General features: G+C 38.8%; 1 protein-coding gene across 2 annotated transcripts in view; it reads left to right on the top strand.

The window, feature by feature from the left end:
* GLRA2 (glycine receptor alpha 2) overlaps positions 1 to 16,423 on the top strand; it is a 177,992-nt gene that overhangs the window by 66,389 nt on the left and 95,180 nt on the right. For both annotated transcript variants that reach the window (XM_059384685.1, XM_059384684.1), the window contains exons 5-7: positions 783 to 865; positions 3,843 to 3,980; positions 5,719 to 5,933. In XM_059384685.1, the coding sequence (XP_059240668.1) occupies positions 783 to 865; positions 3,843 to 3,980; positions 5,719 to 5,933 (436 nt within the window). The remainder of the gene's footprint in view (positions 1 to 782; positions 866 to 3,842; positions 3,981 to 5,718; positions 5,934 to 16,423) is intronic.

Below are 16,423 nucleotides of genomic sequence, written 5' to 3'. Positions count from 1 at the left end.
TATCCTGACACAAGGCATGGTCAGAGCTGGCTGGAGCTCTGAAAAGTTAAGGCAAAAGGAAAGGAAGAACATAGCAGTCTTTCTTTGGTGCGGAGAGGTGAAGACTATGTATAAGCTACCGTCCTCAAATGTCTTTTTCAACTCAAGCATCACTTGCTCCAGATTTGTCAAAATCTAGAATAAGTGCTATAATATATTGTGAACCTGTCCATGTGGATTAGCAAATGAAGAGTTAAGCATTTGCCCAGTTCATGGAAGGAGACTCAATGCCCATCACAATCACTTATGTTTATCACAGCATTTACTGTTCTTGAAGCAAAGTCCACCTCTCCCAAAGTATAATTCTAAAACAGTATAAACTTCACGTGTTTTGGACATCAGTGTGGGCAAGAACGCATTGTTGTCATATGATACTATTTCTCAGCGCTCCTGTTGATTCTAGAATAGACTTGAGATCACTGAGGTGAGAGTCAGAGACTGGAAGTTGGGAAATAGAGAGTAAGAGGTTATAACAAAATGCTATAATATTTTTAAAATTTACAACGACTACTTGTTCACTTGAAAAATAGAGAGCAAGGGGTTATAACAAAATTCTGTGATATTCTTAAAATTTACCAATGACTACTTGTTCACTTGAAAAATAGAGAACATTGCATTGCATGGAGCTTAGAGTTCATTATTTGAATCAGTGTCTCTTTGCTTAATGCCAAATGTATTGTTGATTTGTTTCTCAAGAATCAGACCTCACAGGTCTAAAACTTGTTTTTAATTTTTTTTCTAAGACTCACCTTGACCTTATCCTGTCCCATGGACTTGAAGAATTTTCCAATGGATGTCCAGACTTGTACAATGCAGCTGGAGAGCTGTAAGTCCCCCCTGTTGAAATGACTGCCTGCTTGTTTTAACTGATGACTTGGTTCTTTAAGCTTGTGATTAAGAAGAAAGGATTGATAAGACTCATTCTCTACATATTACCAACTCCCAAGGCCCTAATGGAAGGACAAGCAAGTGTGCCTGTCTCATACACAGAAAATCTTTCAAGTAAAATGCCAAATATCTCATCCTCTCTCACAAAAACAAACCTGATTTAGTAGCTTTTATTTGAAATGAAAACATCTCTTGGGAAAATGAAAATTACTTGTCATTCAATCTCTAAAATGAATCACTCTCTCATCAGAAAATTGTACTTGTTTCTATCTTATGTTCATATAGACCATTACCCCAAAGGCATTTTGGCAGGAAGGGATAACTGATTTGAGAACAAGATACAGGGTCCTTAGCCAGAGGAGGACATAAGAACAGGGGGGCCAGAGATGATATGGAAGAATAGGCATTTCCCTTCGATGGGTAGGGGATCCACAAAGGCATGGGGAAGGAAATAGAGAAATGCTGTTTACTTTGTCCCCTTTATGTCCTAGCCCTGATGTCACTGAAATCTTTGACACGTGCCATACGCTGCTGATGCCTCCAAGGTAATAGGATTTTTAGGCAAGAGACATGAAAATTTTTTTGGCTTGTTCTGTCACTTTCTCTGTTTGTAAAGTGCAGAGAATAATAAGCAATACTGACCTACAGGGATGTTAGGAGATTTAATGAGGCAAGGGCAAGCAAATACTTTTAACTTCTTTGTTTAGATGAATAATAAAGATAAAAAGACACAACAACTATTATTAAAAAAGAAGCAGTGACAGGGTTTTCTTGTGATCACTTGAAATCACTGTAGATTTCTCTTGAAACTCCCTACAGAAGTAGACAAAATAATGAAATGTCTTTTTTAAAGAAGTTGTCAGGGACAAAATGAGAATTTCTGATTTACAATAGGTTTTATGTATTTTTTTTCCCCCTATTGCCTCTTCTCTTGAGAAGAAAGTTGAGAAAAACATTTCCTTATATAATGGTTCCTTCTTTGTGTCTCCTTTACTGGTCCAAACTCTCTCTTGCCTCAACCCAACACTTATTTTCTCTGTAAAACAGCAAGCATAGCTGTCATCTGAGGCTCCTCCAAGATTTAAAATACTCCAATTAGTAAATACGTTTGGTCCTTGCACGCCATAGAAGTAACGAAACCACAAAGTGTTCACCACTAACTTCGAATAGGAAGGATGGAAATTATTCCTTCCTTTTTGACCCTCATCTTACTTACTTCCTCCTTCCTCATCTGTCTTTCCCTCAACTGTCTGTCCCAGTCTGGGGCTTCAGGATGGCTGGCAACAACTATTATTGTGGTGACCAGTAAGAAGGTGATTGGATACGAATATGGGATTACACAAATATGGGGCTATAATCTTCTCACATTGGTTGGAGACACCCAACGAGTACTCATATAGTGTTGCAGTGCAAGAGACAGGGTTGGCCATTCTCTTTGTGGAACATCAATGTTTGTACAGGCTCCTCTTTGTAATCCCTTGCTTTCCATATTTTGGTTTTGGCTTTGAATAGAAAAGGTGGCTCAAAGAAAGAGGAAAGTAGATTCCAGTTAACTGTGTCATTCATTTCTGGGTAGCTTTGGTGAGTCACTATCTTACAGTAAACAAGAATCTATAAACTCAATAAATATGCTCAAGTTATTGGCTCACCAAGACCTCACATAATATCCCTTGTCCTCCTCACTTTCATGTTAGAGTTCAAATACCACAAAGAGGGAAGGGAGAGAAATGATACCTGAAGGAATAGCAGCCTTCGTCCTGGGTTGCAAAAAGATTCAGAAACACTTAGCACATAATGACCTAGTTAGTGGGAACTTGGAAACTAAGAGCTAACTCTGGTTTACTAAACCGATAACATTCTTGCTTTGTATGGTTCAGGAGTCATATAACAATACAACCTTACATGATGGAGAATCTGTTTTACGTCATATTAGTCATTGCAATGAGTGGGTCCAGTTAGCAAGATGCTAGCACAAATGAACATTCCCGATTTGCATTATTCCACAACTTCCTTTTAGGTTGTCTGCCTATGCCTCCCCACTTGGCAAAATAACAGAGGACTGACCACAAGAACTTTAACCGAAGCTTTCTTTTTTTAAAATTTAAATTTAATTAGCCAACAGATTGGCTAATTAATTGGCTAACAATAATACAGCATTACTTTTTGATGTAGTGTTCAATGATTGATTAGTTGTGTATAATACCCAGTGCTTATCGCATCATGTACCCTCCTTAATGTCCCTCACCCAGTCACCCCATCCCCCCAACCATCTCCCCTCCAGCAACCCTCAGTTTGTTTCCCGGACGCGGAGTCCCTCATGGTTTGTCTCCCTCTCTGATCTCTTCCCTTTCGGTTCTCCCTTCCTTTCCCTATGATCCTAACATAAGCTTTCTGAAAACAAATCTAATATCCCTAGAAGAGGGGCCAAGTTTGCAATGGAAGTATTTTAGGCAGGACTGTGATGAATTCAGTCTCATTTAATAAAAAAGAAGAAGAATTCTTTTCATTTGAAATACTAAGACTAGTGCCATGAATTGGATTATCTTACCGGATTGTCACAGACACAGCTCTTTCAAGTAAAGACAACCTTCGAAGGATTTTTATATCCATTTAGTTGTTTGTTCTTCAGAAAGATTTAGTAAACCAAGAGGGCAAAAGAAAATGGACTTTATAGATTCCATTCTCCCATTACACAGAAAAAAATCATTCAGAAATAGATTTCTCTCTTCAATTTCTTTGGCTTCAATGACATGTAGCTGACATGATGATTGTAGCTCCCTTACTAAAAATGATTTTGAATTGATTGAGCATGTGTCTGCTTTAGATGGTTTTCTTGTTTGTTCTTTACATGGCTAGACTTTCAAACTTTCTTGGAAAGATGCATTTAATTTTTCGCTATGATTTGTTTACTCCAGTTGGGTACACGATGAATGACCTGATATTTGAGTGGTTAAGCGATGGTCCAGTTCAAGTTGCTGAAGGACTGACCCTGCCTCAGTTTATTTTGAAAGAAGAAAAGGAACTTGGCTATTGCACAAAGCACTATAACACTGGTAAGTTTACTTTCAGCTGCTAAGCCCAAGTGGGCTCTAGTCTGCAACATGGCCTACATACCACACCCCCTTAATTGCTATATCTTTATGAAGAAAATGAAGCTACAAGACACAGACCTTGGCTCAAAACCCCCTTTACAGATAAGATGCTTGGGCCCTCTGGCATAAATCAGTGAGCCCAATAGATAATTTTTTCAAAATGGAGTTAAAGGAAAAAGATTTGGGATTCTTCTGTTGTTCCCTTGCTGACCATGTGCTGTCAAATGAGTCTGAGGAAATGTGTACAAGACTTTGTATATAGTGCAGGAAACGTATAAATTCTGGTCCATTCTTGACATCCACTCTTGCCATTGGATCCTCAGATCAGTTTGTATTCTCTGACTTAGTGGAAGAGAGGAATAACCACATAGGTCTTTGTAAACCCAGAAATACAGTTACTATGCACTCCACTCCTTGGTGGTGATGGTGATAAGAATTTGGATGAAAACCAGCTGATGGGAATTCAGCTGGCTCTGATGCCATGCACTGTCAGTAGTGCTGATAGACACATGGGTCAGAGGGAGAATATGAGTTGGTAGTAACAAGTGGGCATATGTTGTTACCTGGAAAATCGTGCCTGTCTAGTAAAGTTGATGGCTTTTCCTATGAATGTCCCGGTGTTTGATACCACATAAGCTGATCATGGAGAGGAAAGCTAGACAGGATGGTTTATTCAGTGACTGCTCCAGGTCACTTGCTAAATAGAATGTTCATGAATACGTATTCCAATAGTCAATAGTGCTTCTTATGAAGTGGCCAAAACCTTATTCCAAGGTGTTTTTCCTGACCAAGAGGAATCCGACCTTATCTCTCATAATTTGTGTCGACTAAGCCAAATTACCTTCCAGGGTTCTGTCTCCAAACCAATTAAAGAGGAAGAAAAATGGCAAGGGGCAGGAACATCTGTCTCTTTATAGTATGTTAAAAGTTGTAATATCTTTGTATGTATTCTTTTTTATAAGTACTGTAACACTGTAAATAGATTCTAGGAATATTCTAAATGTCCTCAAGCAATTACCCAGAAAGCTAGAAAATTGCTACAATGACTAGATTGTATGCAGGGCATACACAAATGTACATTTTTCTCTTATTATGAATATCACAAAGATAGACAATTTTCCAAATACTTTGAGAGCCCCACGTGAACTTTACTATTTTCAACTGTTACATATTATGCATTATATATTATATGCTATACATATATACCACAGGTTATATATTATATGTTATATATTACATATTATAACTTCACAAAATGTGACTATTTCTACTGGTCAGTTTCTGACAGGCTTGCAAATTCTGAAGCTTTGTCTAAATAATCAAGCTACAAGCACAGATTTAGAAAAATGATTTGGTCTAGTGTCTCTTTTTTTTTTTTTTTTAAGTAGGTTCATGCAGGGTTTGAATTCACAGCCCTTTTCACAACCCTGAGATCAAGACCTGAGCTGAGATTAAGAGTCAGATTCTCAACCTACTGAGCCACCCAGGTGCCCTTAGTCCTGTGACTCTTTAGATCACTCATTCTCACAACTGTTAATTGAATTACTGGTAGAGTTAAAAAAGAGTTGAATTGGTTATGTAGGGTGAGCATTTTGTGCCATCTTCCAAATCCACCTGTAATTAAAAACTAAACAATGGGAGGCAAGAATGGGAAAGATAAATTCGAATTGGATTTTATATCATTATTTCCTGCTTTCAGGAAAGTTTACCTGCATCGAGGTTAAGTTTCACCTGGAACGCCAGATGGGATACTATTTGATCCAGATGTATATCCCCAGTCTGTTGATAGTCATTTTGTCCTGGGTCTCCTTTTGGATAAACATGGATGCAGCCCCTGCTAGGGTTGCACTGGGCATCACCACCGTCTTAACAATGACCACCCAGAGTTCGGGTTCCAGGGCATCTCTGCCAAAGGTAAGAAGTCTCCTTAGTTGACAACAAGTGATGGGGATCGGGGGGCGGGCGCGGGTTGTCAAAGGTCTTGTGACCTGGAGAATGCTGTGAAGACAGAAATGTTTGGCATCCTGTGGTACTGTTGGAGGTGCAATGTAAGAAGAGAATGAAGAGCTGAGTTTGAGAGAATTAGAGCTCTGAGGACATGGGAGATTCCTAATCAGATCAATTAGGGCAGAGGGGAATCAGGGTTGAGAGAGGAGAGGAAGGAGTGGAGGCAGAAACATGGCTCAGGAATTATGTCTAAGAAGTCCTTGACTGCTTTTGACCTCATGCTGTTCATGAGCCACGAAGCTTGTAGGAATTAGAGTAAGATTGATGCAACTTATGCTATATTGCCAAGTGTTTATTGGTGAGCCTATTGTGATTCATACACTCAGTGAAGTCATTTACAGTAAAAAAAAAAAAAAAAAAAAAAAAGTTTGAATAAGCTCCTGGAAATTTATACAGAAAAGCTACATCATTGAGTATATATGAGATATAACTATAAAAATTAGAGTGCAGCAAAGCAGATGCATGAATCTTTGCCATTCCTTAATTTACCTTAATGGCTGACACACTATTATTTTCAAGTGACATGGTTACCTAGAGAAAGAACAGTGGAGTCTTCCAAGATGGTGAAAATTCTGACAACCATGGCAGGTGGATAAAGAAGCGTGAGATGGATAATAGGTACACATAGACATTTTGTAGCATTTCAAATAGTAATCCATAATGGCTGTATAATTTATTTTTATGTGAGGGCAGGCCCTCTATAGTTGTAAGTATTGCCTAAACAAACAATGATAACTGTCCTGTTCATGAAATGTCCCAGCACCCCGAGAGAGTGCCTATGGGTATTTCCTTTTCACTGGAAAAGTACATTGAGTCGCTGGCTTCAGTTTTCCAGGAATGTGAGTTCAATTTAGTATTCACTGTACACTGTCTCATACTGGTTGAGCAGTCTCTCCAAAACCTAGTTCCAGCAAATAATTGAGGTATAATCCCCTATCTTTGCTGGCTTGAGCTTATGTTCAATTGTGCTGCATTTGACATGAGATATGTTAGATCATGTTCCACATTATCTGCTGTGCTGGAAGATAAGATGACATATGGAGGAGGTCTGTGGCTGTCCTGGAGATGGACTGAATGCTGGGGGAACTGTCATACAAACTTTCCAACTTTTATGCCTCCAAAGATAAATATTAGATCTGTATGCTAATAGAGAAAGGGATAAATCTATTTCTGATATTTTTTAATTTTCTCGGATAACATACTGTACAAAATACTTGTGTTGCATTCCTATTGAAATACAGATAGCAGAAATACTAACAGCTTTCTTTTCAGCTACATGATCACAAATCAATTTTACCTACTAAAAATTTTAATCCACTGTGTGCCTCAACCCAAACAGGTTCATTTACTTATGGCTTGTAAGTCATTAGTTCTAGCCATCACTGCATGCTATGCCATTAAACCCCATGCACAAAACATGTAGTTTACAATTTAATAGATAGCTAAAGAATTGATTACAAGTTGTAAACAGATAATGTCAAAAAGGAAGACATTTATAGCCTCCAAATTCCCATTGCTATTTAAAAAAGTAGTCATTTCATCTCAAAATGGGAGCTTCTGTTTTTATAAATTTGCTATTCATTCTTATTAGCTATTATGATTCTACATCAATGGTCAAAACTATTGTTGAATCAATGGTCACTGATCAGTGATCTTTGTCTGTAGAGGCAATCAGGAACTCCGATAAACTAAGAGATAAGTATAATCAAAATTCATTTTATACTTGGCTCCAAACTCATAGTGGTTATCATTTTGCCATCAGCAGGTTTATCATCCTACGTATGTTTTTCTGAGGCTATTATTAAACATGGTGGGCTCTCAACTGACTGTGGGGAGATGTGACTCATCTGGATAACAGTGAGAAAGGAAAATGGGATAAAAAGTGAGTCATGAAAAATAAAAAAATTGACCATACGTTTACACACACACATACACACACACATACTCATTTTAATTTATAAACACTGTAGTCCCCAAGCAGAAGCACCACTATGCTGATTGTACAGTTGTCTCAGAGTTGGTAGCTCTTTACAGACTAGGCATGCACCTTGCACTTTAAAAGTAAGACCTGCTTGTTAGAGAAAAAGTAGAAGATATAGAAAATACCATTAACATTAACTATCCACTAAGTAACTGTTGTTAAGACTTTGGTATATTTTCTTCCAGCCTTTCTTTGATGCACATTTGGAGGCAAACCCACACACATGCATACCAAGAAAATAGGATCAAAACTGTCTACAAAGACAGTTATATACTATCTTCCATTTCCATAGCATTAAAAATCTATCATGAACATAATTTTCAATGACATAATAGTCTATCTGGTATATTAATCACCATTTATCTCACTATCTTGGATATTTAGGATTTTATTGTTTGCTTTTCTAAGTGTTATCGTTATATATTTGTATCTGAGGGCTTGTGTCTCATTGTGTTCTAGAAGACGTGTGTGTGTATTTATTCATTTATGTATTTATTATATTATGTTATGTTAGTCACCATACAGTACATCATTAGTTTTTGATGTAGTGTTCCATGATTCATTGTTTGCATATAACATCCAGTGCTCCATGCAATCTGTGCCCCCCTTAATACCTATCACTGGGCTAACCCATTCCCCACCTCACTTCCCTCTAAAACCCTCAGTTTATTTCTCAGAGTCCATAGTCTCTCATGGTTAATCTTGCCCTGATATATTTTTTAAATCTTATTTTACAATTGGAAAAACAAAGAAGAAATTGAGGATGATTAGAGCAAATGAGGGACAAACTGTAGGGAGATGCCCGATATCTTCCTATTCAGGCAAAAATTTTGTCTTGTTCATCAGGTTAACTTCAGCATTTAGTACAGTCTGTTACTTATGCTAGATGATCAATAAATCCTCATTGAGTGGATAAAGAAGTTAATGAACAACCACGTTTCCCCATGGGAGACCATGTGGAAGATAGACTTAACACAGAATCTATAAATGTTTTACAGAAAATATTGGAGTTCTAATATATGGAGAATCTCATAATAATATCACATACACGACAGAAGAATGGAATTTCTCTAAAGGACTATGTCTTTCTTTTCAGAAGTCCTCAAGTAGACTTTGGGAAGTTAAGAATATATCCGCAAATACATATTCTAAAGTACAGGCAGGCCTCACCGATCTAGATCTTAAAGACTTCTTTACACTCAACCTCTCCAAGCCTGTTTCCTCATTTCTAAAATGAGAATGACCTTATCTGCTCCTTGTAAAAATTGAACTAGGATGAGATGAGGTATTACATATATAAATCATTTTGCCCAGTTTTAGTACATGGTAGCACTCAATTCATTCTGGTTATTTTTATTGTTATTTGTTCCCAGTCCATAATATGATAGAAAAGGCTGCTCCATGGGATGGGAAGTAATATTAGAAGACTCCTAAAGGGCCTTATGAGTAGAAGATACCATGTTCTTTGGATGGCCCATTATTTGTTTATAATCATAATGCAAATGAGGCGAGCTAAAGTTTGTTATATGCATGTGTGTGTGTATAAACCCACATACATGTCTTTCATAGGTAGGCAATCTATTGAATGGGTTAAGCTCTAGAGCATCTGAATAAGCAATGGCTCTATTTTTCTCCAGTCACTTCCATTAAACATCCTCCGTTGGTTTTATTTCCCCTGTACCCGGAGGACACTTCAGAAGGATTCCATAGATTCTCAGTTACTATATGCCATGCCATTAGACTCAGAATGAACCAAAGGTGTTTTACAATTTAATAGACTGCTAAAGTATTGGTGATAAGTACTGTAGCACAGTCCATTATCAGATTTTTAAAAAAAATCAGATAGCTTGAAATAAAACTTTATTCTAACAACCAACTCAACGCTCTTTTCCTTCCTTGCCCCGAGCCCAGGCCTAATCTTTGGCTTGAAGATGTCCAGAGAGGTGGACATTTGTCTGTTCTTACCCTTGCTTTTCACAGTTGTTACCCTTGCTTTTCCAATTCTCTTCCCCACTCCTGTTGCTTGCTTCTCTACTGTTAAGGGCTGAGAGTGAAAGAGTGGATGGAAGAAAGTTGTACAATACTGACACTATTGTATTTGAACTTTTGCCTTCTCTAATGGGAAGCCTCCAAATACTGCATTCTTGATGGTTGAACTTGAGTTCCTTGATAATTCCTGGGGATCCTGCACATGACACCATTCATGGATGAATAACGCAATCTCTGGCTGGTATCATATCTCCTCTTATCTATCACCTCCTACCAGCATATCTCATACAACTTCTTACTCCCAGGCTCTCCTTACTCAAGTAGATAGCCCTCCTGGTTGACATGTTTTGAAGATGGTTCACATCTACCTTCCACACCATTTATTTGGTACACCAAGAATGTGTGTTCATTGCCTTGCTAAATAGTGGAAATGCAACTTAACTGTTAACATATTTGCTTTCACCCTACCATCTTAGGTATTCTAGCTAGCTTACTCCCTTCAGAACTTATTCAGGTGAGAAATAGTACTGCTGTTCATTTTTAAAATAAAAACCCAAACTTCTGAGGATACATGACAAGTTCTCCTAATAACACCTTTACTCTCTGATCCAGGAGCAATATGTTGAAATTTCAGCAGCTCAACAGATACATGACATGTGCAGGAGATGCCAGTCTTTTCTCTTACCAGCGTGGGGGTAAACCTCTTCTCCCCATCTTTAGGACAATAGGGAAAAGGCCACAGCACTGTCGTTATCCATGAATCCCATTACTTCAAGTAATTCTTTTCAAATGTCTAGTTTTCTGTAATGTTACAGGGTATGGAGTGCAACTGTCTCTAGATGACATTTGCTTTGTTCTAGCAAGTCCTGTATCCTTCATGCATACGTGTAGAGTCTCCCTTCAGAGTGAGGCTTAAGTCGACATTCTGAGAAAAGAATATCCCATTCCCATACTGTTACACTCATGAATAAACATACTTAATTTTAGAGCTTTATCCCTATGAGGGCAAGGGCTCCATTGATATCATCCATGTTTACATACCTACTGCTTAACACAACACCTGACTCATAGTAGGTGCTCAGTAAAGAGTGGGTTAATAAATGAATATACAGTATTAAAAAGACTTATGGTTAAGTGGTATGCCAGGTGTAATTTAATTGTTGATTCATTCATCCATTCATTTATTCAACTAATATTTATTGAACGTTTTCTCTGTGCCACCCATTGTGTTAGAGGTTAAGGAAATCAGAGATAAATAAAACATAGACCCAGCCCTCAGGAACTTGTCTTCTAGTATGCCAGAGGCAGATACTTGGAAGGGTAATTGTTACACAATGCAGAATACAAGGATACCCAGAAGGATGCCTAACCTATTAAATGAAGTAGGGAGAAATGGAGGGGGAGGAAAGGAGCTGGAAGAAGAGAGCCAGAGAAGGAGGGAGAGAAGTAGTGTTAGGAAAATGGCTTGGAGGGATCCTGAGCTGAATCTATGAAGCAGATTAAATAGGTAAGGTAGGAGGTGGCAAAGGTCACCCCAGGCAACAAGGACTTCCTACTCATAATATTTGGGCTACACTCAAAACAAGCTTTTCTAGAAGACATTCTGGGCAGGTTTCCAACGTGCTTCACAAATTTTAAACACATTTCAAGTAAGAAACTTGTGTTTATTGATTCCAAGTTAATTTCCTGCTTTCCTGCCAACCAAAGCTTTTTGTGGTTTTTGTTTTGTTTGGTCTGGTTTCGTTTGGTTTGATTTGGTTTCCAGAAGTTCCATCTCCTCCCTAAATACAGGAAAATGAAATGCCAGCATGGTATCTATTCTATAGGTGACTTCCCATTTGAAGCCGTAAATTTGGTTTTTTAAATATACATCTCTGCCAACCTCCAAGAAGCTGATCTGCTGGTAATTTTCTATTTGGAGCACAAAACCCCTAGTAGTAGACTAAAAGCTGGGTGTATTATTGTCTTTTTGACTCACAGGAAAAAAACCAGGATGAATTGAATAGAAGGCTGTGAGACATCAGGCAGGCTTTGAATGTGGCCAAACAGAGTTAAACAATTATTTTCCTTTACTCTGTATTTGCTATTATTGCTGAATGGTTTGAAGCTACTCCTAGGTGAGTCTTGAGTCCTCCTCTGTAGCAGCAGCCCAGAGACTGTAGAGGTGAGAGTCAGTGTTGGTAGGGGACAGTTGGGTTGATGTGGTATGCTGGTGACTGACAGATCCTTAACCATCTCCTTAAAGCACGGATCCAGAGGTATTATCTTTGGCCATTATTAACTGAAATGCCCTATGTCCTATATAAGGAAATTTCCCCTTACTTTTCAGCCATCTGGTCAACTAAGACCAGCTGGACCATTTCAAGCAGCTGCCAAACCCAGGACAGCTTGAAATTTAAAACAAAAGAGGCCATAGTCTTACCATGTTTGGTCTTGCTTTATTCCCCATGAGAATGTTTCTAGCTATAGACTGTAGTAGGAGAAACTATGAAAGCAGTAAGGCTGATACTTACAGAAGTTTTGACGTAAGAATTTGTCTGGATGTCTGTTTTAACTCTAAAAAAGTAAAAATGATTGCTCCTTGAATCAAGTACATCCCCACCTAATTTGAATGAATCTCCTAGGTCAGATTGGTATTTCTGGAAAAAGATGAAAATAATTCTGTCTTGTAAATCAAGATTTTAATTAGTTCTCAGATAAAAGGTTGAAAAGTAAGAAAGCCAAGCTTTGGCAAATTGATCTGCAGGCCTGCTTGCTTTAGCCAGATGTCTGCATATATGGGAAACTACATAAACTTTCCCTCCAGTATTTCCTGAGACACAGCAAATTAAAGAGTTGTTGATATAATGAGTATATGATAAAAATATGCAAAGAGATGAAGTGCACGAATTCTCTTGGGACAGGGCTGGAGCACCAGTGGCACTTTAGATCAAGAATACTGTTGTTAACTATGGAGTATTATGCCTCCATCAGAAAGGATGAATCCCCAATTTTTGTAGCAACATGGAGGGGACTGGAAGAGATTATGCTGAGCGAAATCAGCAGAGAGAGTCAATTATCATATGGTTTCACTTATTTGTGGAGCATAACAAATAGCATGGGGGACAAGGGGAGATGGAGAGGAGAAGGGAGGTGGGGGAAATTGGAAGGGGAGGTGAACCATGAGAGACTGTGGACTCTGAAAAACAGCCTGAGGGTTTTGAAGGGGCGGGGGGGGGGGAGGTTGGGGGATCCAGGTGGTGGGTATTAGGGAGGGCACGGATTGCATGGAGCACTGGGAGTGGTGCAAAAACAATGAATACTGTTGCGCTGAAAAGAAATTAAAAAAAAAAAAAAAAAAGAATACTGTTGGCAGCCTTTACAGTGAAGCTGACAGTGGGAGAAGCTACCCAAGCTGTGCTTCTGCTCAAGTCCTCATGAAGTTCATATATCTTTTTGGCATAGCTTCTAAGGTTCAGGATTATTATTTTTTATTTTAATTCCAGTACAGTTAACATACAGTGTTGTATTAGTCTCCAGCATATAATATAGTGATTCAACACTTGAGCGCATCATCCATTGTTCATCACAAGTGCCCTCCTTCACCCCCATCACCTATTTCAGCCAGCCCCCTGCCCACCTCCCCTCTAACAACCATCAGTTTGTTCTCTCTAATGAAGAGTCTGTTTCTTGCTTTGTCTCTTTTTTCCCTTTGCTCCCTCGTTCTGTTTCTTAAATTCTACATGAGTGAAATCATATGGTATTTGTCGTTCTCTGACTAATTTCACTCAGCATTATACTCTCTAGCTCCATCCATGTCACTGCAAATGGTTAAGATTTCATTCTTCTTTATGGCTGAATAATATTCTGGTACACACACACACACACACACACACACACACCTTCTTTATCCATTCATCTATTAATGGACTCTTGGGCAACTTCTACTTCTATGATTTGGCTACTGTAAATAATGCTTCAATAAATACAGGGGTGCAGGTATCCCTTTGAATTAGTGTTTTTCTATTTTGGGGGCAAATACCCAGTAGAGTGATTACTGGATCATAGGATAGCTCTATTTTTAACTTTTTGAGGTTTCTCAAAAAGTTAAAAACAGGATTATTTTGAACTCTCTGTTTCCATTTCACTAAAATGGATAACTCTATCTAGGTCATACAGCCTAAAAGTCTTTGGTTCTTATAAATGCCACACAGTGAGGGGAAAATCAACTATTATGGAACATGTACTACATAAAGAAACAGAACTTCTTAAGAAGACTGACATATACATAAAATATATTATAATTCAGTAGAGTATGGGCAGTGGGGTAGATTTTTTACAAAAATGGCTATAATGATTCTCCTCTCTGTATCCATACCCTTTGGGTAATAGCCCTTCCTACACTGACTGTCAGTTTGACTATGTGACTTGTCTTGGCATGTGGGACAATGGCAAATGTGACATAAGCAGAGACTTCAAAAATACTTGCATACTGTAGCTAGCTTTCTCTTGCTACTCTTGCGATCCTATACACACTACCATGTGAATTCTGCCAGGCTAGCATTTGAACGATGAGAGACATGTAGCCCAATTATCTCATGTAGCCCAATTATCTCAGTTACCAGGATGACAGCCAGATAACCACCACTTCCTTATTCTTGTTCTAGGCACAGTGGCCTCCTTGGGGTTTCGTGAATATGCCACGCACATGCTCTCATTCCCAAGCCTTTGCAATGACTATTCTCTGTGTCTGGAACACTCTGTCCCCAGATATTTACATGATAAACGTTTCCACCCCTTCCAAGTCTTTATTCAAATCCTGCCTCTCCAATAAAGCCTTTTCTAGCATTTATCACCACACCCATGCCCTCATCAATACCCTGACCCACTTCTCACTTTTTTTTTTTTTTGTTTTCCCACTGTACTTTATTACCTTATAGCAACACTATGATTTGTATAAAACTCCATTATGGATTATGTTTCCTGTATATTGCTTGTTTCCCCTAGCTTGACTATGAATGCCATGAGGGCAAAGATCTTTATCTAGTTTGCTCCCTAAAACAACACCTAGTCTATAGTGTCTGCTTAGTAAATGTTTGTGGATAGAATGAATGAATGAATGAATGAATGAATATACACATCTCTAAAGTCTAGTCATTGTGAAAAATCCATCTAAACTTTCTTAAGGATACAGAACAAATAAAAGGAACCCACATAGCCAGGGGCCCATCTTTCCTTAACTGGCTGGCTATTCATTACTACAGAGAACCCTGACTGCCTATGTTATAGTACTAGAACATAATTACATTATTTTAAAGTTTTCCTTCTCTGGCTGTATCAAATAGTGTCATGGACATTTTTTGATAGCTGTTTCTTATATAGAGAGCAATCTAGCCAAAGAAATAATAATAAATGGTTTAGATGATGAGAAAGTGTGCATACAGGCTATTTTTTTTTTTTTATTTGTCAGAGAGAGAGAGAGAGAGCAAGAGCGAGCACAGGCAGAGTGGCAGGCAGAGTCAGAGGGAGAAGCAGGCTCCCTGCGGAGCAAGGAGCCCGATGTGGGACTCGATCCCAGGACGCTGGGATCATGACCTGAGCCGAAGGCAGCTGCTTAACCAACTGAGCCACCCAGGCGTCCCGCATACAGGCTATTTTTATCTAAATTTTGCTTCCTGGCACTGTCACAACTAATTTGGAAGTTTCTCAGTGTGCCATTGCAAGTGTCCATTTCCCCTTCTTGCTGCTCCAGTTTGTTTGCTTGTAAGTGGAGCCTCTGAATTCTAATGAAGGCATCCAGGACTCTCCTCATCTGAGCTCTCGACAGCCCCTCTGGGCCACAGGTGCCACACTGTACTCTTTCCTAGGGGCCCAGACATCAGAAAATACTCTCCTTTCTTTACCTAACAAAAACCAAGTGGATTTTTGTTTTCTTCTGATTTTAGTTATCAAAGACTGTGCATTTAAACTTAAGGATTGCTTTGGGCTACATCTAAGACTTGAGAGGCCATGAGCTCTGATCTGAAGCCAACTGTGTATACCTAAAGCAAATCATTTTCCATCCCTCCCAATAATGGGGAAGGGGGTACAACTTCATTTGCTTTCCAAAACTGACTGTGCCTTGATGAAACTGGAGTATCAAAATATTTTCCAAACTACATATGAACTGAGCTTATAAAATCTTAAACTTGTGTGTTATGAGAAGAACCTCTGCAATCCTACTAGGGATGTGAAAACTGATGACATGAAGGTCAATTCACTTCTCATTTTTTAAAATCTGCTAAAGTGGGGGTACCTGGGTGGCTCAATCCATTAAACATCTAGCTTTGGCTCAGGTTATGATCCCAGGGTTCTGGGATCCAGCCTGGTGTCGGGCTCCCGGTTCATCGGGGAATCTGCTTCTCCTTCTGCCCCTCTACTTGCTTGTGCTCTCTCTCTCTCTCTCAAA

This window comes from Mustela nigripes, chromosome X (genome assembly GCF_022355385.1).
Source record: "Mustela nigripes isolate SB6536 chromosome X, MUSNIG.SB6536, whole genome shotgun sequence".
Classification (NCBI taxonomy): Eukaryota; Metazoa; Chordata; class Mammalia; order Carnivora; family Mustelidae; genus Mustela; species Mustela nigripes.
Note: the sequence above shows the minus strand (reverse complement) of the source record. Positions and strands in the feature narration are given on the sequence as shown.